This window comes from Astatotilapia calliptera, chromosome 9 (genome assembly GCF_964374335.1).
Source record: "Astatotilapia calliptera chromosome 9, fAstCal68.1, whole genome shotgun sequence".
Lineage (NCBI taxonomy): Eukaryota > Metazoa > Chordata > Actinopteri > Cichliformes > Cichlidae > Astatotilapia > Astatotilapia calliptera.
This window is the reverse complement of record NC_137430.1, coordinates 12,987,388-13,012,754: the sequence shown is the minus strand read 5'-3', so window position 1 is coordinate 13,012,754 and position 25,367 is coordinate 12,987,388. Positions and strand designations below refer to the sequence as shown.

Here is a 25,367-nt window from a genome sequence, read left to right as displayed (position 1 = left end):
CACCTAAAGTTTACAAGATATAGTGTGATATTCATACTGAGTGATATGTATTCTTTAAAATGTTATGCACATTTGGAATTAATTACAACTTTACTGACCTTTTACTGGTCAGCTGACCACTCATAGTCAGGGTTAAATTTGTTGTCACTGATTCATCTGACTACCACAAGTCAAAGTCTTTTGTTACTGCTTTGTCTGACAAACAGCAACTTCTCTTTTCAAGTCTAACACTTGCTTCGTTTTACTATTTGGTTGTGTATGTAATTAATTTGCAAATATTAGTTGTATTGGTAGTATTTTATAATAATGTCAGACTATAAAGCATTATTAGGTTATCAGTAAGGCATTATCAAGTGCTTAATTCATCATATACATACATATATGTGTATGTGTGTGTGTGTGTGTGTGTGTGTGTGTGTGTGTGTGTGTGTATATGTGTATATATGATGAATTAAGCCACGATTACCGACAGTAACAAGCAGTACCCTCCATGGAGAAGGCTAGAGGCTAAGATCAAGGTAGCACGGAGGGAGGTCAGCCAATTATTGGAGTTGCAGAAAGGCGCGATGAGGAAGGTGCCTAAGAAGTACAGGAAGCTATCCATACATGAGGCCTTGGAAACTGCCAAGACACTCACAGCCTTGGCCAGCCGCTTGAGGAGGTACACCAGAGAGATAGAAGGCAGGAGAATAAACCACAATAAGAAGAATAGGAACAATAAGAGAACAGCACCACCAAGGCTGGAGACGGAGCAATACTGGAAGAGCATATGGGAGAAGGACTGGCTAGTGGATCTGAGGGCAGACCACAGCGACCTCCCCGAACAGGGTCCAGTAACCATCACAGTGGCAGATATTCACTGTGATATCTCTTCATACTCTTCCAGTATGAAGAGTTAGATGAAGAGTTAGATGAAGAGTTAGATGAAGAGCTGACATGGTCCACGCCTACTGAAGAAGCATCTTGCATCTTGTTATGTGCTGGATTGGCTCAGGGGCATCTTTACACAGCCTGTGGTCTTGTCTGGTGTGATAGGCCCCAGCCTCTATGGATCTTGTACTCAGAGCTTGTTCTTGTGCTGCCATGACAGAGCGTTCTCACTCCCGAGGCGTAACATGTCGACGTTTTGTCACGTCCCGCGGCGTTCCTGAGGAACGCGAAAGGAGACCTTCGGCGTTCTTATGGTACGCGGCAGGTTATTGCTGGAATCCAGTGCAATGACGCTCCCGCGGTAGTAGACGTTCCAGCCCTGTATTTCAGCCCTAAACCTAACCTTATCCCTAGCCCTGACCATAACCTTATTCCTGACCTTAACCAGGACTTTAATGATGTTAAATAGCGTGTTTCTAAGCGATTTGAAGAAAAAGAGCGAACATGTGTAGGTTCAGTCCAGACGGTTCTCATATTTCCTCTTTTTCCAAGGTCGTCATTTAGGAACGTGGTGGGTAGCCGAAAACGTAATATGGTGACGATTTGTCACCTAGCGTAAAATGTTACGCTTTGGGAGTGAGAACGGGTTGGCCATGATTAGTGCCTCTGTGCTGTCTTTCAGTCCAGCTTTGTTCAGCCACTGGTAGGATTTCTGGATATCAGCCACCTCCTCTATCTGCCGGTGGTACATACCGTGCAGGGGCCTGTCCTTCCATGATAGTTCCTCATCTCCCTCCTCTTTCTTGGGTTTCTGCTGTCTGAGGTATTCACTGAGCACTCGGTCAGTTGGGGCCATCTTCCGAATGTATTCTTGGATGTTCGTTGTCTCATCCTGGACTGTGTGCTGACACTCACCAGTCCCCGGCCCCCTTCCTTCCGCTTAGCGTACAGCCTCAGGGTGCTGGACTTGGGGTGAAACCCTCCATGCATGGTAAGGAGCTTTCTTGTCTTGATGTCAGTGGCTTCTATCTCCTCCTTTGGCCAGCCTATTACCCCAGCAGGGTACCTGATCACTCCTTGGTAGATCCCGCACTTGATGGTGACTTGTGCTATGGGCTTGGAGTTGGCCTTTAGTGTTGTACGCCACATCCCCATTGAGTTCCCGATGAAGGCTCTTAGGGTCCTGTTGATCTCATATAGTTCTAGGCATTCCAGGATCCAGCTGTGGGGCATTGAGTCATAGGCCTTCTTGTAATCAATCCAGGCAGTGCACAGGTTGGTCAGCCTGGTCTTGCAGTCTCGGCTGACTGTTCTGTCTACCAGTAGCTGGTGCTTTGCGCCTCTGGTATTCTTGCCAATCCCTTTCTGTGCCCTGCTCATGTATTGACCCATGGAGTGCAGTCAGCTTCTTCAGCCAGTAGTCGTGAACCATGTCGGGGTCTGGTGCTGTCCAACTCTTTATGCTAGAGACCCTTGCTTGGATGTCTGCCACCGTGATGGTTACTGGATCTATCTGCCACGACCAGTTGAGGTGAGAGAAGAAAGACAAGACAAAAGACATGCTGTGGAAGAGAGCCTGAGATTAATAACAAGTATGATTCAGTGCAGTGAGGTCTATTAACACACAGTGAGTAAGAAAGGTGACTGAAGAAGAAAGACTCAGTGCATCATGGGAATCCCTCCAGCAGCCTACATCCACTGCAGTATAACTAAGGTAGGATTCAGGGTCACGAAACAAAAACACAGAAGCACAAGAAAGCCCCAAAACAAAACACGAGTCCAAAACAGAAGAGTTCAGGGGGCCGACAGCACAGGAGTCCAAACAGTTCAGGGGGCCGACCGTGCGGACGGCAACGGCGGCGACGTGGACACAGTTCGGGGGGCGGCCGTGCGGAAGGCAACGGCGACGACGACAGCGCTGGTCCGGGGGGCCGGCCGTGCGGAAGGCAACGGCGGTCACTCAGGCGGTGGCAGTCCGGGGGTCGGCCGTGCGGAGGGCAACGGCGGCCACTCAGGCGAAGGCGGTCCGGGGGTCGGCCGTGCGGAGGGCAACGGCGGCCACTCAGGCGAAGGCGGTCCGGGGGTCGGCCGTGCGGAGGGCAACGGCGGCCACTCAGGCGAAGGCGGTCTGGGGGCCGGCCGTGCGGAGGGCAACGGCGGCCACTCAGGCGAAGAGGGTCCGGGGGCCGCCCACGACGGCGATGGCGCCCGGCCAGTGGCCTAGCCAGCGGTCTAGAAAACAGCCGTTTAGCTCCAGACCCTAACGAGGCCGGGCCAGGCGAGGCTGAAGGCACGGAGGCCGGGCCAGGCGAAGATGATGAAGCTGCAGCAGGCGAAGATGATGAAGCTGCAGCAGGCGAAGATGATGAAGCTGCAGCAGGCGAAGATGATGAAGCTGCAGCAGGCGAAGATGATGAAGCTGCAGCAGGCGAAGATGATGAAGCTGCAGGAGGCGAGGATGATGAAGCTGCGGCTGGACGGGCTCCTCGGGCCCCCCAGCTGATGAGGCAAGAAGCTGGACAGGCTCCTCGGACCCTCCAACGGAGACAGGAGACGAAGGCCGGAGCGGTCCCTCGGACCCTCCAGCGGAGACAGGAGACGAGGGCCGGAGCGGTCCCTCGGACCCTCCAGCGGAGACATGGGACGAAGGCCGGAGCGGTCCCTCGGACCCTCCAGTGGAGACACGAGATGAAGGCTTGACGGGCCCCTTGGACCCTCCAGCAGAAGCCATCACAAAGCCAGCAGGCATGGAGTCCTCTGGCAGACACGAAGGCAATGGGTACTGTGCTGAGCACTGGCCCTGCTCAGACAGCACTGACATGGAGTTGTTCTCTGAGGGCTGCTTAATCTTCAGGGGTTCAGAATCAGCTGGGGACTGAGACCTAGCCTCTGGGGAAGCCCTGGAGTGCAGAGCGGTGCCTGAAGCAGCTAAAGCGCGAGAAACTCCCTGACTGGACCTTAAATTCTCTCCCTGCAAAAAGTGAATGTGTGAGACCGCTATTACTGGAGCCAGAGCTACGGGTAGCGGGGGTACTGGAGCTACTGGGGCCTGCGCTACAGGGGGCACTGGAGCTACGGGGGCCTGAGCTACGGGTGGCACTGGAGGCTCTGGAAACTGAACTGAAAGGGACACTGGAGGCTCTGGAAACCGAACTGAGGGTGACACTGGTGGCACTGGAGGCTCTGGAAACCGAACTGAGGGTGACACTGGTGGCACTGGAGGCTCTGGGAACCGAACTGAGGGTGACACTGGTGGCACTGGAGGCTCTGGAAACCGAACTCAGGGTGACACTGGTGGCACTGGAGGCTCTGGGAACCGAGCTGAGGGTGACACTGGTGGCACTGGAGGCTCTGGGAACCGAGCTGAGGGAGGCTGCGGGGCGGCTAACCGAGCTGAGGGAGGCTGCGGGGCGGCTAACCGAGCTGAGGGAGGCTGCGGGGCAGGTGACACTGGGAGCTGAGCTACTGGAGACACAGGTGACACTGGCAGTAATTCCACAACTGCGTGAGATACTGAGACTGTGAGTCCGCAGGATCCATTTGATGGTTGCGTCGTTCTGTCATGGTTGGCTGTGTGGCAGGCGGGCAAGCGGGAGTGGTGGATCCAAAATGCAGGACTCAGACACAGAAGTTCAACTTAAAGCGCAGTTTTATTGCTGGAAACCCTCTTACAAACTAAAGGCATCAAAAGACAAACAAAAACGCTGGTGGACTAAAACACTGAAGCAGAAAACACTGAACTGGAAACAAAACACTGAACTGGAACTGAAAACAAAACACTGGCAACACGGAGGCAAAACACACACAGCTTGTTGAGGGTACGACGCAACACTGACTCAGAGAAACACAGGGTCTAAATACACTGGGAAGTAACGAGGAGAATGAGACACAGAAGGAGAGCACAGCTGGGGGAAATTAGAACTGACGAGACAAGCAAAGCAGGACACATTCACATAAGACACGGACCTTCAAAGTAAAACAGGAAGGATCACACAGAGACGCGAACTTGACACAGTGGAGACAGCAACTAAGAAACACAGAGACATAAACCATAAGGCAGAGGACTCAAGAACCGAGAGACACAGAGGGGAACTCAAACAAGAAGACATAGACTTACACAGAACAGAGGGGACACAGAGAAACATGAAGGGCAAGGGATCGCAACTAGAAACCATAGAATAACTCACACCAAGTACAATAATACAAAAATCACAAAGAACTAAAACGCTGGGTCAGGAGACCTAGGACCCTGACAAAATCTCCAAGTGTGAGTTTACAGTGTTAAACCTGTAAAGCCTGAAACATGAAACAACTGCCAAAAATGCATTTTTTAATGGAGTTAATTAAAAATAAATCTATATTCATTTGCAAACATGAGTTTTAATTTGTATCATATTTGCTACATTGTTGTTTTGGGCAACTTAATTACAGAAAAAAAAATCGCTTTGATGATGAAGAAGTCTCACAACTCACAAAATCTCATCTCAAATATGACACACTTGGTGTTACAGGTTTAAGAAATAATACTAATCCACTTCCTCTTTTAGCAGATTAGAAGCAGGAAGGACACAAATGAGTTTAGTATGCAGACGTTAATCAGTGGATATCTCAGTTCTTGCTTCTTTCTGATATGATGACCACTAGTTTACATCGATTATTGTAATTTTGCTTCATTTCACTCTAAAACTGTGAGACTAAATGGGGACTTGTTTGATAAGGAAACATTTTATGCTTTTATTTAATGAAACTAAAGCTTTCGTTTTGTGATTCTTCTTTTAGTGCACTGACAGATACATTTATGTCATTTTCTTTCCTGGTGATTTAGTTTTACTCACAAAAACAAACTCTGTTGTATTATTACTGTTTTTATATTTCACATTTCAGTTGTTAACAATGGTTCCTTATGAAAGAATGACAGCTCGTATTGCAAAGAGGAAGTTTGGATTATGAATTTGTTTTAAAGAATAATGAACAATCTCTTCAAAATCCATAATTCAAGTAATTAAATATCTGATGTGTGTTTGTAATTCAGGTTTCAACAAGTTCCTGTGTGTGAACATGGTGACAGTCGGCATGTTGCTGATTGTCCTCTTTGTTCCAGGTGAGCTGTTTGTTCACTCATTCACAGACATGGAGTCATTTTACAATCTGAATTTTTTTGACATACAAAATCTGAAAGGCCAGTGAAGATAGAGTCAACAATTTATTAATCATGACAGTGTATTTACAGGTGTTTTGACTGATTGTCCTGATGAAGCAGACCTCTCCATAACTGCACCAAAGAAGCTGGAAGCACTGAGTGGATCTTGTTTGCAAATCCCATGTAGCTTCAGACCCAAAGACGAACAGACATTTATCAGCACAAGAAAAACCTTTGGAGTGTGGATTAAAAACAATTCTGATATTAACAAAATCAAAAACAATGTGATCTTCAACAGTAGTGGAGCAGTTAGCATCTATCCAATGAGTATTACTGGGAACCTGAGTCAGAGAGACTGCACCACTCTGTTTTCTAATTTAACCACCACCTACACAGACACATACTTCTTCAGAGTAGAGAGTGAACCATTCAAGGCAACAGCTGCTTGTGATCCTCTTAAAATAACAGTCAGAGGTAACGAATTCTTGCTTTTTCATAGTTAAAGCAAACAATAATTTTGTAGTTTTGTTCTTGATTGTTAGATTTTTTTTCTCTGTCTCTGTCTTTGATGGTTTTTAAGTACTTTGAGACTTTAACGATGTTGTAATCTTTGACTTTCTTTATCAGAGGATATTAACAGGAAGGACAGATAAGTGACTATTTTCCTGCTTCGGTCAGAGCATCATGTGATGCCATGCCTGTAGCAGCTTTGCAACCAAGCAGGCTGGCCTTAGGACACTTTCTTAAAGAGCATGTTCTCCTTCTGAACTTCCTTCTTTTTAACAGCAGTCAGACTACATGGTTCACTGTAACTGTGCTAAAACCCCCTCATTTCGTTGTGAAATCACTCGTTCACTTGGTAAGGAAACATTTCACTGTTACTCTCTAAAACTAATAATTATTTATTCTTTTACTTAAATGAAAGACGCATTAAGTAATTTTAAATTTAATATGTATTAAATTTTACTTAGTTGTGTTGTTGTTTTAAATGAACTGTGTGATTATAGATTCAGAGAGATCACTGCTAAGAAAAAAAAATGTCGTTAAATAGGGGAAGTTCTCTGTGAAACAACTTTGTCGGGGCTGTTTTAAAACTTCATGTGTGGAATGATTAGATAAACAGATGTCTTTGTGTTTGTCTGTTAAAATGCAGGGAAGGAGTTTGTGAACATGGTGACAGTCGGCATGTTATCGGTTCTCCTCTTTGTTTCAGGTGAGCCGTTTGTTCACTTATATTGAAATCATTTAAAATGTGAATTTTATTTGGAAGAAAAAGTGACCCTGCAGCTACTTTTTCCAACTGTTATTGTCCTAACTTGAAATTGAAATTCTTTAATTGGTAATTTCTCTTTGGTTTGTTTACAAAACAAGAATTTAAATGATAACAGAAGAAGAAGTGGCTGAAGCTACAGCTTGTAACACCTACAGCTTAAGAAAAAATAAAGAAAGTATATTAAATCAACTACACTTTTAATGTCTAATTTAAAAACTGAATCATGACAAAAGAAAAAGAAATAATCAGTAACCTTTATGTCTAATTCAGCTCTAGATGAGCTCTGTTAAAACCTGTGATTGTGTAATAAACACACAGATACAAAAATCAATGTAATTGAATCATTTAATCAAAGATTATGCTTTACGTCTTGGTGGGACTACAGTACAGTATTAATGTGTGAATAACTTAATCCATAAAATGTATTTACAGGTGCTTTGGCAGACTGTACAAAACAAGCAGACCTCTCCATAACTGCACCAAAGAAGCTGGAAGCACTGAGTGGATCTTGTTTGCAAATCCCATGTAGCTTCAGACGCAAAGACGAACAGACATTTATCAGCACAAGAAAAATCTTTGGAGTGTGGATTAAAAATGATTCTAGATTTGGCGAAAATCCAAACAATGTGATCTACAACAGTAGTGGAGCAGTTAGCACCTATCCAATGAGTATTACTGGGAACCTGAGTCAGAGAGACTGCACCACTCTGTTTTCTAATTTAGCCACCACATACACAGACACATACTTCTTCAGAGTAGAGAGAGAAAGATTCAAGGCGACAGGTCAGTGTGATCCTCTTCAAATAACAGTCAGAGGTGAGTTATTTTTAATACTTTCATAATAAAACAACAATTCACATTCAGACAGTTGTTCTCTATTCTTTGTCTAAAATATCTCTTGAAGCTAAAATTAACACTACAGTCACAGTGATTGTCCCGACTTACAGTTTATTTCTTTACTGTACAGAAGCCTTCCAGAAAAGTCAGGATGTAAAATGTAAATAAAAACAAAATGAAGTGTTTTTCAAATCATTTACCATCTCAGTTCATTTCCGTTCAGGTCAAAAATATCATACAAAAGATTAAAACTAAGAACTTTGATTGTTTTTTGTGTGTCAGGCTCTCGTTTATGTTATAACAAGACTAACAGATCACTGTTTCATGATGTAGTACTATTGATTTCATTGTGTAACAGGTCTGTACTACAGACAGGCCAGTTTAGCACCTGGACTCTTATACCAAACATAAAAAGCCAAATGGATGCAGTTTTTCACTATTTTCAAAAACATTTTTACTTTTGATCAGTCAGATTAAAACCAGTTTTCATCTTTGTCTCACTTCATGTTAAATAAGTTCACACAGAGGAAGCATCAATGTTTGTTTTCATGTTTTCATTTTCATTGTAAAGTTTTAACTTCAATGTGTGCATCTAGTCGTACCAGTGGTTTTCAAAAGTGTCCCTGAGCTCATGAAATGAGTCTCTTGGTGAACATCAAATACAATCCAAATTTTGACTTCATTTATTTGTATAAAAACTGTGTTTAATGCAAAACCACAGATTCTCCTTGGAGGCCCAGTATTGCAATCCCAGGTGATCTGAAGGAGAAGGAGTCTGTCACTATAACCTGCTCAGCTCTCACTCCCTGTCCACACTCCCCTCCTCAACTCACCTGGAATCTCCAACAAGACTCTCACAACAAAATAGAGGAAAACACAGATGGAAGCTTTACAACTAAAATCCAGCAGAACATCACTCTGTCAGACACACATGATGGAAAGAAGATCAGCTGCTCTGCCAGATATCCTGTGAACCAAGGAAACGACACCAAGACAGCAGAGACAGAAGAGACTCTCAGTGTTTCATGTAAGACAATCAGACTTTGTTTTTTCATCCTGCAAACATATCATGATTTATAGGATATAATTTATTTCTCCAGATGCTCCTAAAGACACCTCAGCATCCATCAGTCCATCAGGTTTGGTGTCAGCAGGCAGCTGGGTGAAGCTGACCTGCTCCAGCAGAGCCAAACCTCCAGTCAGCAACTTCACCTGGTTCAAGAAGAGCAGAGATGGAGCTGTGAAAGTATCTGAAGGAGAGATTTACAGCTTCAATGTAACAGATGGAGGAGTTTATTACTGTGTGGCCACTAATGATCTGGGTAATCAGACATCAGCAGAGCTTCATTTGACTGAAGGTAACGTTACTCAGCAGATTTTTTTTTTCATTTCAAAATGTTTTTGATTGGATCCAACAAATGAAGTGTTAAAAGCATTTTTTTCCATTATTCTATTTTTTGTAATATATGTCAGAAGAAAGCAGAAAGAGAGGTGTGTTTTATGTGAGATTGAATTGTGTTTTATGAACTTCTAAGATTTTACTTCATCCTTCATCAAGACTAAGACCTGAACCTGTGGTTGTTCAGGTCTTATTTGTTAAAGTTATGGTTTTCTTGGATCTTGTTTCACCTTAAATGGTTCCATTTACTGTTAAATGTTCATTCTGTCACATATTGTTTTAATCACTCTAAAATCTTGTTGCATTAAAGGTGGAAACCAGGTTGGTGTCTACACTATAGTGAAGACTGTGTTAATCATAATGCTCGTGAGCACACTGATGGTTTTTGTTTGGTGAGACAAATGTTTTTGTGACACACTCATGTAAAGCCACAAAGAAACTCATCTGTTGTAAAACAAAATGATTTTGTCTTTTTTTCCTTCAGCTGGTTCAGATCAAGACTCTCCAACAATCCAGAAACTGAAAGCTGTCAGATGAGCAGAGTCACATCACAACACATCAACTAAAGTTTCTTCAGGAGGACAAAATCCACCTGAAAATATCAGTAAATTCACTGTAGTGATGTTCAACAGTTTTGCTTTTTGTGTAGAGATGGTGTTGCAGGAATGGAGACATTTTCTTTGTGGACAAGTTCATGCCGGTCCTCAACTGGACTGAAATTTTTTAATAGGACCTGCTTCACTCTAAGGTCAAGCATTTTATCCATGAACACTGATCTAACCCTACACTTATGTAAGACTGCTGCAGCATGATGCTTGGACAATCCTGGCAGTTTCCACTCTGTTACAGTTTCAGCTGTTTTCCTAACATTAGTGTTAGATTCAGAATCAGACTTTATTTGGCCAAGTTTGTGCACACAAACAAAAAACAAGGAGCAAGTTACACAAAGTATTAAGAAACTATACAAAGTATTGGTACCAAACTGAGTGGTGTAATATGCATATGTGTTATGACCTGAATGATGTAAGAGTGGGTCATTTCAGTGTTCATCAGAGTGACACCTGGGGGAGGAAACTGTCTCCGTGGGTTTTGTAAACAGTGGTTTGTAGCGCCTGCCTGAAGGCTGCAGTTTGAACAGTTATTTCTGGGATGTGAGGCCCTTGTGGATCTTTGCCAAAACAATTACAAATATTTGAATGCCCCGAGGTGCTCAGGCTGAGGTGGGGGAATATCAGTGATTTACAAGTGCAAATTAAGTTGTCATCCATTTACTCTGAGCTCATATCATCCCTTCAAATCGAAGTATGAAAATCTATTTTGTTGTATTATTATCCACCAACCTCCTAAGTCCTGCGATGACTTCTTGAATTAATTCTCTCATCTATTTTCATATATTGCCAAATCTCACCAATTCCCTTTGGTCAGTAATTTTGATTTAAACACTGATGATAGTGCAGCATGGTAATGGTCCCACACATAAAAGCGAGCACCCCTGGATCATGTTTTTACTCCCATCTTATCTACAACCTCCCTGCATATGTTGTCACGGTCCTGGGCCATTGACCCAGTGTTTATTGTTGTCTGTGCCTCCCTTATGTTTGGTCTCTGTGTGTCTTAGTTGCTCTGTTTCCCCTGTCATGTGTATCCCTTAATCAAGTCTGCGTCTCAGTGTTACGTTTCCTGCTTTACTTTGAAAGTCTGTGTCCTTGGTGAATGTATTGAGTTTTGCTTCCCTTTGGTCTCGTCATGTCAAACCCTGTGTTTTCTGCCTCATGCTGTGTGTTTCCTTGTGTGCCTCTTGGTGAAGTTTAGGTTTTATTCTCCAGTTTACTTTAGTCCTGTATGATTTCTGTGTGTCAGCAATAAAGCTGCATTTTGAGTTATTCCCATGTGTTGAGATTTCTGCATTTTGGGTCCTCATCCTGTCTGCCCACAGCCGAATCATGACATATGTCTGATCTACTGGCCACACATTTGTATTTTTTGACAGAGTTTTTCACTTACTGTTGTTCCCAGGAACAAACTGTTCAGTCTTGTATCTTTAAGGAGAATTCAAGAGCTGTATCAACACATCATTTTTCAGATGTCAGTGATTCACTTCATGGGTCTAATAGTCTATGTTAATCATCTATATTAAGTTTTAATATAGATGAGTAATGCAATTTGTAGGATTCTTCTCTGTCTCAAGCTGACTTTACAGAATGAAATTCTCTAAATGATCTTATTGTGTCTCCATGTAATCTTTAAAGCAATTGTTGCCGAGTTTTCTGTTGTATACAATGTTCTAAATGTACTCTGTGATCATGGCAGGTAGATGCCTTCTCTCTGTAAATATTCTAGACTTACAATCCCTCTGTGTCAGAGGGCATGCAGACTGTGGTCATGCTGTCTGTACTGTTGTTGATTTCTTTGCAAAGGTAAATAAACTGGTAAAGAGTTTCAGAGTTTATTACTAATCAGTTTTTTTAGTATTAATTAGTACTTGAATATTAATTTTTACGATGACCCTAACAGCTTGTAATAGATAACTCCTGATCAGTGGCGGTCCTAGCCTGTTTGGCACCCCGTACCACACATAAAAGATATTAAGGATTGTACATTAATATAAAACTGTTGTCGGAACCATACTGAATTTCACCAGAGAAACACACACACACATATATGAAGAGAGAGAGAGAGTATGCATAGTATGCAAACAGCTACTAAACAGCCATCATAATTTGTCATACAATGAGAACAGGACAGATCATCAATTGATAATGACTAATTAATATTGTGCTGAACACAGTCCAAAAGATTCAGTAAGCGACATCAGTGTCTACTGTTTACTATCATAGCCAAGTGACACTTCACTATCCCTACTAATTGATGTTATGATGTTATTATCTCTGTTGTGGTCAGTGCGCTCCTCTATGCTGTTGCATGCTGGGGCAGCAGGTTGAGGGTCACAGATGACAACAGACTAAAAAAACTGATCCACAAGGCCAGTAATGTTGTGGGGATGGAGCTGGACTCCGTTAGGGTGGTGTCTGAGAGGCAGATGTTGTCCAAGATAAAGACAATGTTGGATAACACCTCCCACCCACTCCATGACATGCTGGCTAGTCACAGGAACACGTTCAGTGAGAGACTGAGATTATCGAAAAGCAGCACTGAACGATACAAGAAATCATTCCTGCTCGTGACCATCTCCCTGTACACCTCCTCCATCTAACACACTGTAAACACTGCTATAGTTACAGCCATTTTACACACGCTCTTCTCTACTCTGGAATATTCTTGTCAACTTTCTTGATATTTATTTATAATCCCCTCTGTTTATCATTGATATTTTTAATTTAGTGGTCTGTGTATATTAGTGCTATTTCTTAAATGTGTAAAATCTGTAACATAATGTATTGTTTGGAGTTTAGTCTGTTACTGTTACTATTTTTACCATTTCTTCTTGGAGCAACTGTAACCCACATAATTTTCTTAGGGATTAATGAAGTATTCTGATTCTGATTCTGATTGTTTCAGGATGACCTGCCATTATCCAGTGACACATCTGCTTACCTGCATCTTTTCCTCGTTTCTCCTTCTCTTCTTTTCTCTTTTTTCTAAACTGAGGACCTGATGGCTTTGAACTTTTCTTGTTCACCTTCCATTGGTTTTCATTTTGCACTCCAGTATGAACACCCATCCCCCAACTCAGGGATCACCACAACATAACCTAATAGACCTACACCCTAGTTCACAGATTTGCTTTGTCTAAGGTTTATTTCTGGGATTTCAAATCAAGAATACATAATGGGCTTGGATTTACAACATTATGAATGAAATGTGCTCTATTTGCAAGCAGCAGGTCTCTCCTCCCCTGTCGACAGGTTGTGTGTGAGACTTTAAATCATCAAACTGTAAATTATACATTTTAAATTGTTATTGATCCCTTCACTCCTAGTCCTAAAGTGTATATTTATTTTCTTACTCTTCTTATATTTGTTGTTCGTTTACTTGCACTGCTGTAACTGGAGCCTCGTCGTCTCGTCTCTATACATACTGGACTGTATAGCGGAGATGACAATGAAGTTTACTTTGACTTCAGCACAGCAGCAAGCAGGCGCACTTTTCGCATACAGAATTTCGAAAAAAAACATCGGTGCAAATTATAAGTCTGTATCATGATGTCTGGTGTTTTCGTGTTTGTTGGTTTGTTTTTATTTTGTTTTATTTTGCGAGTTGGTTATTAGATGCTGCTCCAGCCAGCCAGAGAATCCCTCACTGCCCCGCCCTCTCCTCCCTGAGCCGCAAGCAGCAGGCGCACCTCGCAAACAGAGGGCACCCTTACTCCCAGCAAATGGGCGATAGAAAACCGATGCCATTCCCAATATGCGCTGGCTGATGTCAGGGCAGCATGAGTATGAGCAATTTTTTATATTTTTTTTGCCGATGCCCCTGATGCCGCCCCGGGCAACTGCCCGTGTCGCCCGTATCAAAAACCGCTACTGCTCCTGATGATCAGTGACGTTCATATTGGGATTTTTTAAAAAATATTTTAACTAAGGTTAAGTTTGCAGGCTCTGAAGGAGTGACGTTAAAAAAATCTTTTAGGTTGTGAATGTGAGTTCAGAGTGGACGTTAAAAATAGATTGACATGTCATATCCCCTGTTTCAGCTTTTAAGCAGGAAGGACACAGTTGATTGTATCGTGTGGTTTAGTCAGTGGATATCTCAGTTCTTGCTTCTTTCTCAAATGATGACCACTAGTTTACATCGATTATTGTAATTTTGCTTCATTTCACTCTAAAACTGTGAGACTAAACGGGGACTTGTTTGGTAAGGAAACATTTTATGCTTTTATTTAACGCAACTGAAGTTTTTATTTTGTGATTGTTCTTTTAGTGCACTGACAGACACATTTATGTCATTTTCTTTCCTGGTGATTTAGTTTCACTCATTTCACATGTCAGATGTTGTTAACAATGGTTCCTTATGATGACAGCTCGTATTGCACAGAGGAAGTTTGGATTAAGAATTTGTTTTAAAGAAATATGAATAATCTCTTCAAAATCCATAATTCAAGTGATTAAATGTCTGATTTGTGTTTTTAATTCAGGGTTTCAACAACAGCATCAACAAGTTCCTGTGTGTGAACATGGTGACAGTCAGCATGTTGCTGATTGTCCTCTTTGTTCCAGGTGAACTGTTAGTTCAGTCATTCACAGACATGGAGTCATTTTACAATCTGAACTTTATTGACAAACAAAATCTGAAAGGCCAGTGAAGATAGAGTCAACAATTTATTAATCATGACACTGTATTTACAGGTGTTTTGGCTGATTGTGCTGATCAACCAGCACTCTTCATAACTGCACCAAAGAAGCTGGAAGCACTGAGTGGATCTTGTTTGCAAATCCCATGTAGCTTCAGACCCAAAGACGAACCAAAATTTATCAGCACAAGTGAAACTTTTGGAGTGTGGATTAAAAACAATTCTTATATTACCAAAATCAAAAACAATGTGATCTTCAACAGTAGTGGAGCAGTTAGCATCTATCCAATGAGTATTACTGGGAACCTGAGTCAGAGAGACTGCACCACTCTGTTTTCTAATTTAACCACCACATACACAAACACATACTTCTTCAGAGTAGAGAGTGAACCATTCAAGGCAACAGCTCAGTGTGATCCTCTTCAAATAACAGTCAGAGGTGAGTTATTTTTAAAATAAATGAATGTTTAATAACAAAATGACAACAAAACACATTCAAATAGATTTCTGTATTCTAAAATATAATTTTTTCAGCCTAAAAGTTTCAATACAGTCACAGTGATTTTCCTGATTTACATTTTATTTCTTAACTGTACAGGATTCTTTCTGAAGCAGTCAATATATATCAATATACTGTTTTTATTGTGTCATAACATTTTGAAAACAGTTTCAGAGTGTGACAGGTCTGTACAGAACACAGTATCGTTTAAAGCCAGTTCTAATCTCCGTCTCACTTCATGTAAAATAATTCCAACTAGACGAAGCAAGAATGGACTTTTAACTTCCATTTCTGCATCCAGCTCTACTGATGGCTTTCAGAAGTGTTCCTGAGCTCACGCACTGATTCTTTTGACAGAACTGTGTGTGTTCAGTGCAGTTTGACCTGAGGCCATGAAGATCACAGTCATTCAGTAATGATTTTGGGATTTTTACAACTTCTGCCAATTTGGTTTAAACTGTCCATTCCCTTAACATATTTACTACTGACAGGCTTCACTCCTTTTATGTCCATGCATGTTAACCCTATAATGCCCTTTGTATCATAACCTCTATCTCATCAACATGATCAATATTTGCCATAATTTCAAAATGTTATGGACAAAACTGTTTTTTTTTTAAAAATGAACATTGTTTTTAACAAACAGTTGCCACGTATCTTATGCAATACAAAAAATATAATAAATATTTAATAAAAAATATATCATGATATAGCAAACAAAACGTGGATTTTGTTATAAGGGTTTATAAACATCTCATTTCTAAAAAAATCTGAATTTTCTGGCTATTTTTTGATGGGTTGGGTCTTACAGGGTTAATATTAACAATTATTTGTAAGATATGAAAAGATGACAAAACAAATATCTTAATGAGATAAAAAGTAATCTGAAATCAAAATAAATTGAATAAAGTAAAATAGAAATGATAATACACATCATAAAAATATTTGAAAATCAAAACAAAAACAATGCACCAGCAAACATGTGACAGTGGAGTGGTTCATAATCACCGTGTAAAGTGTAGTGTGCAGTGCAATGCAGTACACTGGATTAGAGTGTGTTAAGTGTAGAGTTTAAATAAATTGATAACAGAACAAATGATTCTACATTAGAAAGATATAGTGTATTATATACTGTATTTATTTGTATGTATTTGCAACATCTTTGAAACCACAGATTCTCCTTGGAGGCCCAATATTACAATCCAAGGTGATCTGAAGGAGAAGGAGTCTGTCACTATAACCTGCTCAGCTCTCACTCCCTGTCCACACTCCCCTCCTCAACTCACCTGGAATCTCCAACAAGACTCTCACAACAAAATAGAGGAAAACACAGATGGAAGCTTTACAACTAAAATCCAGCAGAACATCACTCTGTCAGACACACATGATGGAAAGAAGATCAGCTGCTCTGCCAGATATCCTGTGAACCAAGGAAACGACACCAAGACAGCAGAGACAGAAGAGACTCTCAGTGTTTCATGTAAGACAATCAGAGTTTATTGTTGAACTGGATCCTATAGGACAACATGATTTGTGTGATATGTCTTTGTTTGTTTGTTTCTCCAGATGCTCCTAAAGACACCTCAGCATCCATCAGTCCATCAGGTTTGGTGTCAGCAGGCGACTGGGTGAACCTGACCTGCTCCAGCAGAGCCAAACCTCCAGTCAGCAACTTCACCTGGTTCAAGAAGAGCAGAGATGGAGCTGTGAAAGTATTTGAAGGAGAGATTTACAGCTTCAATGTAACAGATGGAGGAGTTTATTACTGTGTGGCCACTAATGATCTGGGTAATCAGACATCAGCAGAGCTTCATCCAACAGGTAAATGCAGACAGCAGCACAAGAATCAATCATTTATTAATATTAATAAACTGTATGCAGAATTGTGATTAACAGGTTTGAATTTATTGAAGAAAGTTTGGTGAGAATAATGGGAACACATCCATATTTACAGAAATGAAAGCACTGTCAACAGGATCCAAGAGCTTTAAGTCATCCTCAGAAAATTCAAGCCCAAATAGAAGAAACAGAAGTGCCCATAATACATTAGTATCAACTGCTTGCTTGTCTTCTTCTGGTCAGATTCATTGCCCTAATGCACAGAATGCTTTATTGTCTATTGAACTGAATGAAGTGACTTGATATCAATTAGGCCACGCAGAGGATGAAGTAGGGAGAACTGCTTTGCTGACTCATTCTTAAATAGACCAGCAAACAATCCAGCTTCCATTCATTTTCCATTGAGCATTTATTCCATATTTCAGTCATCCATCCACTTTGCAGTCAAGCGCAAGCACATGCAAGCTACTTGAGGGCAATCTAAAGAAGGCAAGGCATTTGACATGCACAAACGAACACAGTCAGCAAAAGAAATACAGTCTATTAAATCTATCATTCATTAAAACCTCCCACATGAACCCAAATCCCTGGAATAGACATACAACACCATGCAGACACAACCTTATCACCACAAAGTTTGTGGCCCCAACATTGAATATGATGCTGTTTTAAATAAGACATGAAATTATTGATTGAGATCATTAAGTTAATAGGAAAGCTTTCACTCTCTTAACATTTGATTGAATGTAAATAGATTAAACCATTCACAGCAACTTGAACATTTAAGTTACCTTCAGATAAGCCTGAACACTCAGTGACAAACATGATATTTATCAAAGTGCATTTGTCACTAACCTTTTTATATCTGCAGGAACACATCAGCCTTTATCATGGTCTGCTGTAGGAGGGATCACTGGGATCATCGTACTCATCTGTATGGTTTTTGTGTTTTGGTAAGACTCTAAGATCAACATCCAGTCCAGATTTATTCCATCCGTGGAATATCGAATTTTGTCTCACTTTTCTTTATCTTGTGATATTGCTTGAAACTGTCAATGGTTTCATTTTGACTGAACTTTTAACTAAAACCAGTGGAAGTGTTGAGGTATATCTTTAAGTTTATAGCTTCAGTATTTCAGTTTTTGTATCACTGGGAAAACAAAGCTACAGATGTGAAGTTTCTTCAGATTGTATCATAAGATGCTGAAATATTCCACAAAATAGAAATATTTTTTCATGCAAATGATGATAGGATGCATTTTATCGTTCCTGTGTGTCTGAAGTTCCCTTTGTGAGTTTCTAAGTTATGTAATTAATTAATTGCACAAGATTCATAAACATATTTTGAAGAGTGTAAACACGTAACCATTTATTTTGCAATGAATGTGTTGCTGTGATGGATTCTGGACTGACCTGTTCAATTAAGCTGGTAGGAAATGTTTCAGGTAGATTGCTCAAGACATCATTATTATTATTATTATTATTATTATTATTATTTCTGATGATTACATCTCTGTAACTTCTAGGCGACTAAAATCAACACGTCAAGCTTCACATCAGGCACAGGTAGGAAACTGACTCTGATGATTGTAGTTTTTACATGTGCACTCATAAAATGAAGGCTTAGCGTGACTGTGCTCAAAAACAGATTTTAGATGTTAGTATCACCTTATTGTATCCTCAAGTTCTTCATAGCATTTCAAGTTTGGTGCGTTTTATTTCACAGAGTTTGTGTCAAGAAAATGAGGACGGCCATTATGAAGAGATTTTCTTCTCCAACCAGAGACCTTCTTTAGACTGAATGTAGACAGCAAGTAGGCAACAGTGTAACACAGACAGGTAATCGGGGTGCTTCAGTACCTATGTAATTAGCAGGCTGCACATCTGGAAAGGCACCATCACTGCTGATGCATATTACAGCAAGATGAATCACATAATGTATCTATTACACCTGCTTGAACTCATAGTAGAAGAATCTGGGCGATGCACTGGTCTGCCTGCAGTCCAGGCCTTTAACCACCTGGAAACATTTGGCACATTTTGGAACCAAAAATATGACAAACTGAACACTGTTGAACCCTATGACACAAGAAAGGGACAACAATCTTTTCCAAAAAGTTTCACAAATGCTCTCCTCTGTTCCCCGAGTTTTACTGACTGCTGTTAAAAGAACAGGAAATGCTGAATGTGTCTGTTTTTTGGGGGGAACAATCAAACTCAGTATGACCTTTTTCTGTCTCTGAAAATAGTATATTTCCTCTCTTTAACCATTTGATATGTGTTCTATGTTCTGCTGTGAATAAAATATAAACTTATGAGATTTTGTTACGCCCCAGTCTAGGGGTACAGGAACGTAACATAAGAGTTAAAAAAAAGAAGTGACCCCGCCCTGGGCCCCAAAGCCACACAGAGAAAAAACAATTTCTTAGTGAACAGTGGTTTATTGTGCCTAAACTGAAGCGTGACTTCTGGGGTGAACAAAGGGCAAAATAACAAACAAAACCAGCTTAATCAGTCAAGAAGGTGCTACCTGAACCCTACATGATGAAAAGAACAAACAAAACACAAATGCTACGCCTAACTCCCTAACTGAATAAACAGAAGGAAATAATACAGAAAACAACAAGGCAGCTCACCACTTCGGCTTCAGTGACTATTTACAAGTGCTATTTACAAGTGAAGGCTAATTTACACACTATATTCAAAGCTCTGTAAGTCACGGGAATCACAAATATTACAGAGTTTGGAGGCCAGGGTCAGGTCTGCTGCTGCTGTCAGTGGCTGCCCCAACTGCTAGTGAGGGATTTTGAAAGCAACCACATGATCAGGGGACCAATCGGCAGCCGTCAGCTTATCCAATCAGGGACCTGCAGAGACTTAAAGACACAGAGAGAACAAGAAACGGCTACCAAGACACATTATGGCCAGGGCCGTAACAGATTTGCAAATCATTTAATTCTGTTTTCAATTTACATCTTACAGCATCCCCAGAGTTTTTTTTTAGAACTGGGTTTGTAGAAAATTGCTACATTGTATAAATTGCACCCATGAATTTAGATTATTATATATTGTTTCAAAAAGATCCTGACTTCAGTACCATATTTGTTATAGTTTACTTTTATTTATTATTGCATATCTGTAGATGTTGTCAATAAGACACTGACAAATCCTAGCAAACTGTAGCTGAAGCAAAGGTAGTTTTAGGAACTGAAATGCTCACTTTTATATGAAAACATGATTTACATGAAAAACACTTACCGTATAAAAGAAAAAAAAATGGAACATAGACTGACATGTAACATATAACAACTTATGTAATGTAGAGTTAAATATATGAGTGGCAGAAGGTGCACTCTGATGAACTATGCAGAAGGACAATCTGAAAAAGACAGGAGACTGCAAGTTGGTGGCAGGTGAGAATGCAGCTAGGCAGCATCAGTAGTCTGTAGGATGACTTTTACATGAAGAAAAGAAATCAGGTGAAGGCAAAATTTAAATAGTGTAAGTTCAAAAAAGAATAATGTTGCACAGAGTTCAGGCGTTTTAGTTGACTGAGCTAAATCTGGTAAATTACTTAAGAAACATAAAATGCAATTAAACTTCCTGTTTTTCAATTTTACTCTATTGGCAAAGCATTGAGGATTTCTGTGACTGTCTTCAGTAAGAACTGTTTGTTCTAATATTATCAAAATCAAGTGAATGAGCCTTTTCCTCCAGTTTTTTTTTTCATTTCACGATAGGTGTGAGTCTGTCTCTTCAGGAAGCAGCCAAAACAGCAGAAAATGAAGATGCTCATTATGATGAAACTGAGTTTTTGAAGCAGAAACCTGGACCTTGTTTAGACTGAGTGCAGGACAGCACGCAGCAGCAGGATGTGATGTTTTAACAGTTCAAAATGTGCAAGGCTAAAAAAAGCCAGTGCAGAAGAAATGAGTGTGGACATGTATTGCACAGATGTTGTACAGAGAAATGTTGTTTTGTAGTTCATCTCAGGTAACCTGATAAGAATCAGGATGTTTGTGTCCGATCCATATATAGTTAGATAATGGCAGTGAACTAAAAAAACAAAACAAAAAAACCCTCTTTTAAATGAGGCATTAAAGTGATGTCACACTAGCAGTTTACTTCCTGTGAAATATTTTTGTTGTGTGCTTCCTATCTGTGTGTAATTTTGTTATGGAACATATTACATGTTTTAAATTCTGCTAAAATGAAGATGAAGCACACTTGTTATTTTTAATAACAAGCTTTGCACGTAATTGAAACATAAAATTCTCTTTTTGCATTTATTGACCTAAAATGTTGTGTGTTGGGCTGAGAGGCAACAGTAGTGACAACTTCACAATACTTGTGCATCCAAAGCTTACAGATACAATGTGATACTCGTACTGAGTGATGTGTATTCTGTAAAATGTTATGCACATTTCGAATAACCAACGTTAATAAAAAAGTGCTTGGGCTTGAGTAATTGCAGACTTAAGACCTTTCTGACTTCATCTATCACAGGACAGTATTATTCTTGCATTTTTTTATAATTAGCCCATAATTTCATGTCTATAGCAGCTTTGCAACTAAAACTAATTGACCTAAAGCACCTGTACTATGTATTCTCCCTGCATCTTGTGGTGGTGTAGCTTGTAAATATTAACTGATGATACAATGTGACATTCATACTTGAAGTTAGTAATTATATTCTGTAACCTTAGGTTTTGAATGAGGGAAGTTAGAAAACTTATTCTCAGAGTGACGGAGTCATTTTAGACTTTCAAGAAACAGTATTGACTGACTTCCTCTTTTACAGGATATAAACAGAAAGAACAAAATGCGAATTTCTGAGGTCAGATGGCCCAGGATGTGAGTGGTCGTTAAGGCGTCTGGGGAGGGAACTCAAAACTGGATTATAGATGGCAGACAGTTGGTGTCATAAACCACCGCCTCTTTCTTTGCAAGCTCCTTTGACTACGATGACCTGGATGACTGAGAACCTTCACAGACATTCTGGACATTAGTTTTGTAAATAAACTTGTGAACTCTTTCTCCAAAGAGCTCGAGTCTGTGCCTGAATCCATTCACACAATTCACAAATGTACATAAAGGAAAAAAAACAAAACAAAACATAACATACTTACAGCCATGAAATAACACATAAGGATAGAGTTGGGTTCAAAGAGACTGTTCAATCAAGACGGCACATGTGAGAATTACTTTCTGATCCTGGCTCTGCCAAGTCCTGATTGGTTACTGCAACTATGACCCGAAAAATACAATAGCACCACCTGCTGGTGAGTTTTAATCTCTGGCAGCACACAGCTGGTTAGGTAATATTAAGAAATATTTTATTTCTTAGCTTTGCTGTATGTTCAGTTCTACAAAGATAGAATCTTAACTTAATTTAGAAAGAAAACCAAAAACCCGAGGACAGAGCCAGCTCTTCATGCAGTTTTTTTGTATACCTGATATCCCTATGTTGGTTTTGTCCCTGCATTATAATGTGATTGGTCAGTGGAATGTTGATTTAACTGATTAGTTCTGGAAAGTGAGTTAAGAAACACAAATTGTGGCAAAGCATTAAAGTTTTGGTTAGTCTTCAGTAAAAGCATGTTATTTTTATAGTATCATAACGAAGTGGATAAAGGTATTCCTCCAAATCTTCATTATACTTTAAATTTGGTCTGTTTGATTTAATAGAATCTTCAATATTTTAGGATTTGGGGGTAAATTTATAGTTTATCATTAACAGTGGAAAGTAACTATATTATTTGGATTGTTGAAGTGATTGTTAGGAAAAACTTCTTCTTTTGCCTGTTACACTGATATACCAAATTTGCCTGCATAAATACATCATGGCGCATGTGTGGTCATTCAGTCAGTTGAGAATTGATGATCGTAAACTGAGTTATATGTGAAGCTGTTTCAACTCACACAAACTGACACATTTATTCTTAATGACAAAAAATATCCCGTTGAAAATCACTGAAAATGCCATTTTTGATCACACATTTATCTTAATCTCATCTAATATATTCCTTTATATTAAAATTTTATTTTGGTATACTTGCTCTTAATTTTTATATTCGTCCACGAGGAGGAGCGTTTACCATTCAAGCATGCAAATGTTGACACTTTTTACTGTGATGTTGAATAATGGTGTGTGTGTGTGTGCTCATCCTACTTCTCCCTCCTACAATAGACTGGGGAGCACTGGCTTGACCTGAGATACATGTAGGATGAATTCACATGGACATAGGGAACTTTAATCTGACTGCTTATTACGGCCCCAAGTTCATAGGGACCAATGTAGCGTGGGGATAGCCTGTGGAAGAGAGATTTTAGGGGAATGTCCTTGACAGATAGCCATTCATGTTGTCCTGCAGTGTGCCTGGGAGCTAATGTATGTAATCAGTGTGCATAAAAACACTAATGGTCAACTGCTTTTGGCAGTGCCTCCCAAGTCATTCAAAAGGAGAGAGACCAATGGAGGATGAGGTGACACAAGAATTTCACTCACATGTGCTGTACCAATGTACCTGCACATGTGATGTGACAATAAAAGTGATTTGATTTGATTTGAGTGAACTGTGATGTCAGAGATTTACAGTTAACAAACAGTCAGGTGAATAAACAACAATGAGACACTTGTGTAGGTTAACGTGCTGCACGGGTGAAAAGCTCAGAGCAAATCACACCGAACTGCAGTATTCGTTTATTTTTATAGGTTACATCGTCAATATGCAAATATAATCACATTTCCTGTCACGCAGGTCCTGATGTCTGTCTGCATGCAAGCTGTGTGTGTGTGTGTGTGTCACAGAGTATGTGTGTTGCAGGTCAATTTCTAAGAATAATATAATGCAAGTCAACTTCTGCGGATATGTATTTCTGTGCTGGTCTCTTGTCAGTGTCACAGGCTCAGCTTCCTGTTTTAACAGAAAACTGTGTCTGGTGAAATATGTATAACATAACTTTTGAAGCATAAGCAAATAAAACAATAAAAACTCCCTGACATGTGAGCATACTCTACCCAGGGGAGATATCAGGGCCAGGTTGCCAGTGTGACAAAGTGGTCAATGAGGTTATTTGAAAAAGTAAAACATGACAACGCAACCTCGGGGAATTTCACCCCCATGAAATACAGTGTTTTTAAAACCAGAAAACGATTACACACGTTCAAAGATGCACAACAGAGGCAGACTGGCTCTATTATTAATATATCTTCAATTATATTTGTAAAAATAAAAACAAGGAATAAAACAACAAAAGTTGACTGTGGTACAGCCCATTCTGTGATAGTTTGCTAAATTAAATAAAACTATATATTGAACTGGACTTACCAGGAGCTGAGGACCAAACGAAACTCACATGTAAAATCAAGTCTACACCCCAGGTGCTGTACAACAACGGAAGTGTGGAAAACGATTCACCACTGGAGGTCCCACAGCTACTGGTATGTCCTCAGTTCACTGCAATAAAAACAAAAACAAAACTCATTAAAGGTCACAAAAACCTTAAAGTACACCGAACACCAGCATTGCACACACTGACAAAGGACTATGTATATTTCAAAATTTAATTAAAAAAAGAAACCACTTAAACGCACGCACACAAACAGACACACACACACACACACACACAACCAGCACAATCCACGGGCAAAGGATCACTCCAGACAGGCTACGTGGGCACAAGTATGAACAATATTACAAAGTAAAACTGTAGATAAAACAGTTTTACTGTCTTGTCTGGAGAAGACCAGACAAGACAGGAGTTCTTCTAGGAGCTCAGTTAGGATTTTTTGTTTAGAAGGTTAGGTAAGTGAATTGTCTTTTGGTTGGTTTTCATTTGACAATGACAGAAAGGATCACAGATTTACCAGAGGAGACAGGTAAGGCAGTGACGAAATCAAAGGCAATATGCAACCACGGCTTGAACCCCAAGCAATCACACCAAAATGTGATTTGTGCTAGAGAAGTGTAGTTGGGTGATAACAAAGAGAAAGTAGTCAGAACTGAGGGGATTGCACTACTAGAAGGAAAAATTGCACACAAATGAATCCAGGCGATCGATACCTATAACCTACCACTCATCAAAAACCAGGTGGCCAAACGAGGAGACATAAGCCACTGGTATCAAGACAAGAAAGCTCCTTATAATGCATGCAGGGTTTCATCAAGTCCAGCACCCTGAGACTGTACACTAAGTGGAAGGAAGGGGTCTGAGGACTGGTGAGTGTCAGAACCACCATCCAGGATGAAAATACAA

The 25,367-nt window shown here is 40.3% G+C and overlaps 2 protein-coding genes and 1 long non-coding RNA gene across 4 annotated transcripts; all 3 read left to right on the top strand.

Annotated features, from left to right (window-relative positions):
• The first annotated feature begins 6,147 nt into the window (after nucleotides 1-6,147).
• On the top strand, nucleotides 6,148-11,958 carry LOC113028802 (myelin-associated glycoprotein-like). Of its 2 annotated transcripts, XM_026179255.2 has the most exons (7): nucleotides 6,154-6,869; nucleotides 7,164-7,223; nucleotides 7,716-8,099; nucleotides 8,842-9,147; nucleotides 9,221-9,478; nucleotides 9,830-9,911; nucleotides 10,004-11,958. In XM_026179255.2, exons 1-7 carry the CDS (start codon nucleotides 6,809-6,811, stop codon nucleotides 10,083-10,085), a joined length of 1,233 nt encoding a protein of 410 aa, XP_026035040.2. In that variant the 5' UTR covers nucleotides 6,154-6,808; the 3' UTR covers nucleotides 10,086-11,958. The 2 variants fall into 2 exon arrangements, with proteins under 2 accessions (XP_026035041.2, XP_026035040.2); XM_026179256.2 differs by lacking the exon at nucleotides 9,830-9,911 and having other exon boundaries at nucleotides 6,148-6,869.
• Nucleotides 11,959-14,480: 2,522 nt separating this feature from the next.
• Nucleotides 14,481-17,656, top strand: LOC113029886 (myelin-associated glycoprotein-like). Its single transcript, XM_026180907.2, has 5 exons — nucleotides 14,481-14,519; nucleotides 14,615-14,696; nucleotides 14,826-15,209; nucleotides 16,444-16,749; nucleotides 16,836-17,656. Exons 1-5 carry the CDS (start codon nucleotides 14,481-14,483, stop codon nucleotides 17,156-17,158), a joined length of 1,134 nt encoding a protein of 377 aa, XP_026036692.2. The 3' UTR covers nucleotides 17,159-17,656.
• Nucleotides 17,657-17,918: 262 nt separating this feature from the next.
• LOC145431087 (uncharacterized) lies at nucleotides 17,919-20,393 on the top strand. Its single transcript, XR_013911443.1, has 3 exons — nucleotides 17,919-18,061; nucleotides 18,635-18,674; nucleotides 18,835-20,393. It is a non-coding gene; the product is annotated as an uncharacterized LOC145431087 (long non-coding RNA).
• The last annotated feature ends 4,974 nt before the right edge of the window (nucleotides 20,394-25,367 follow it).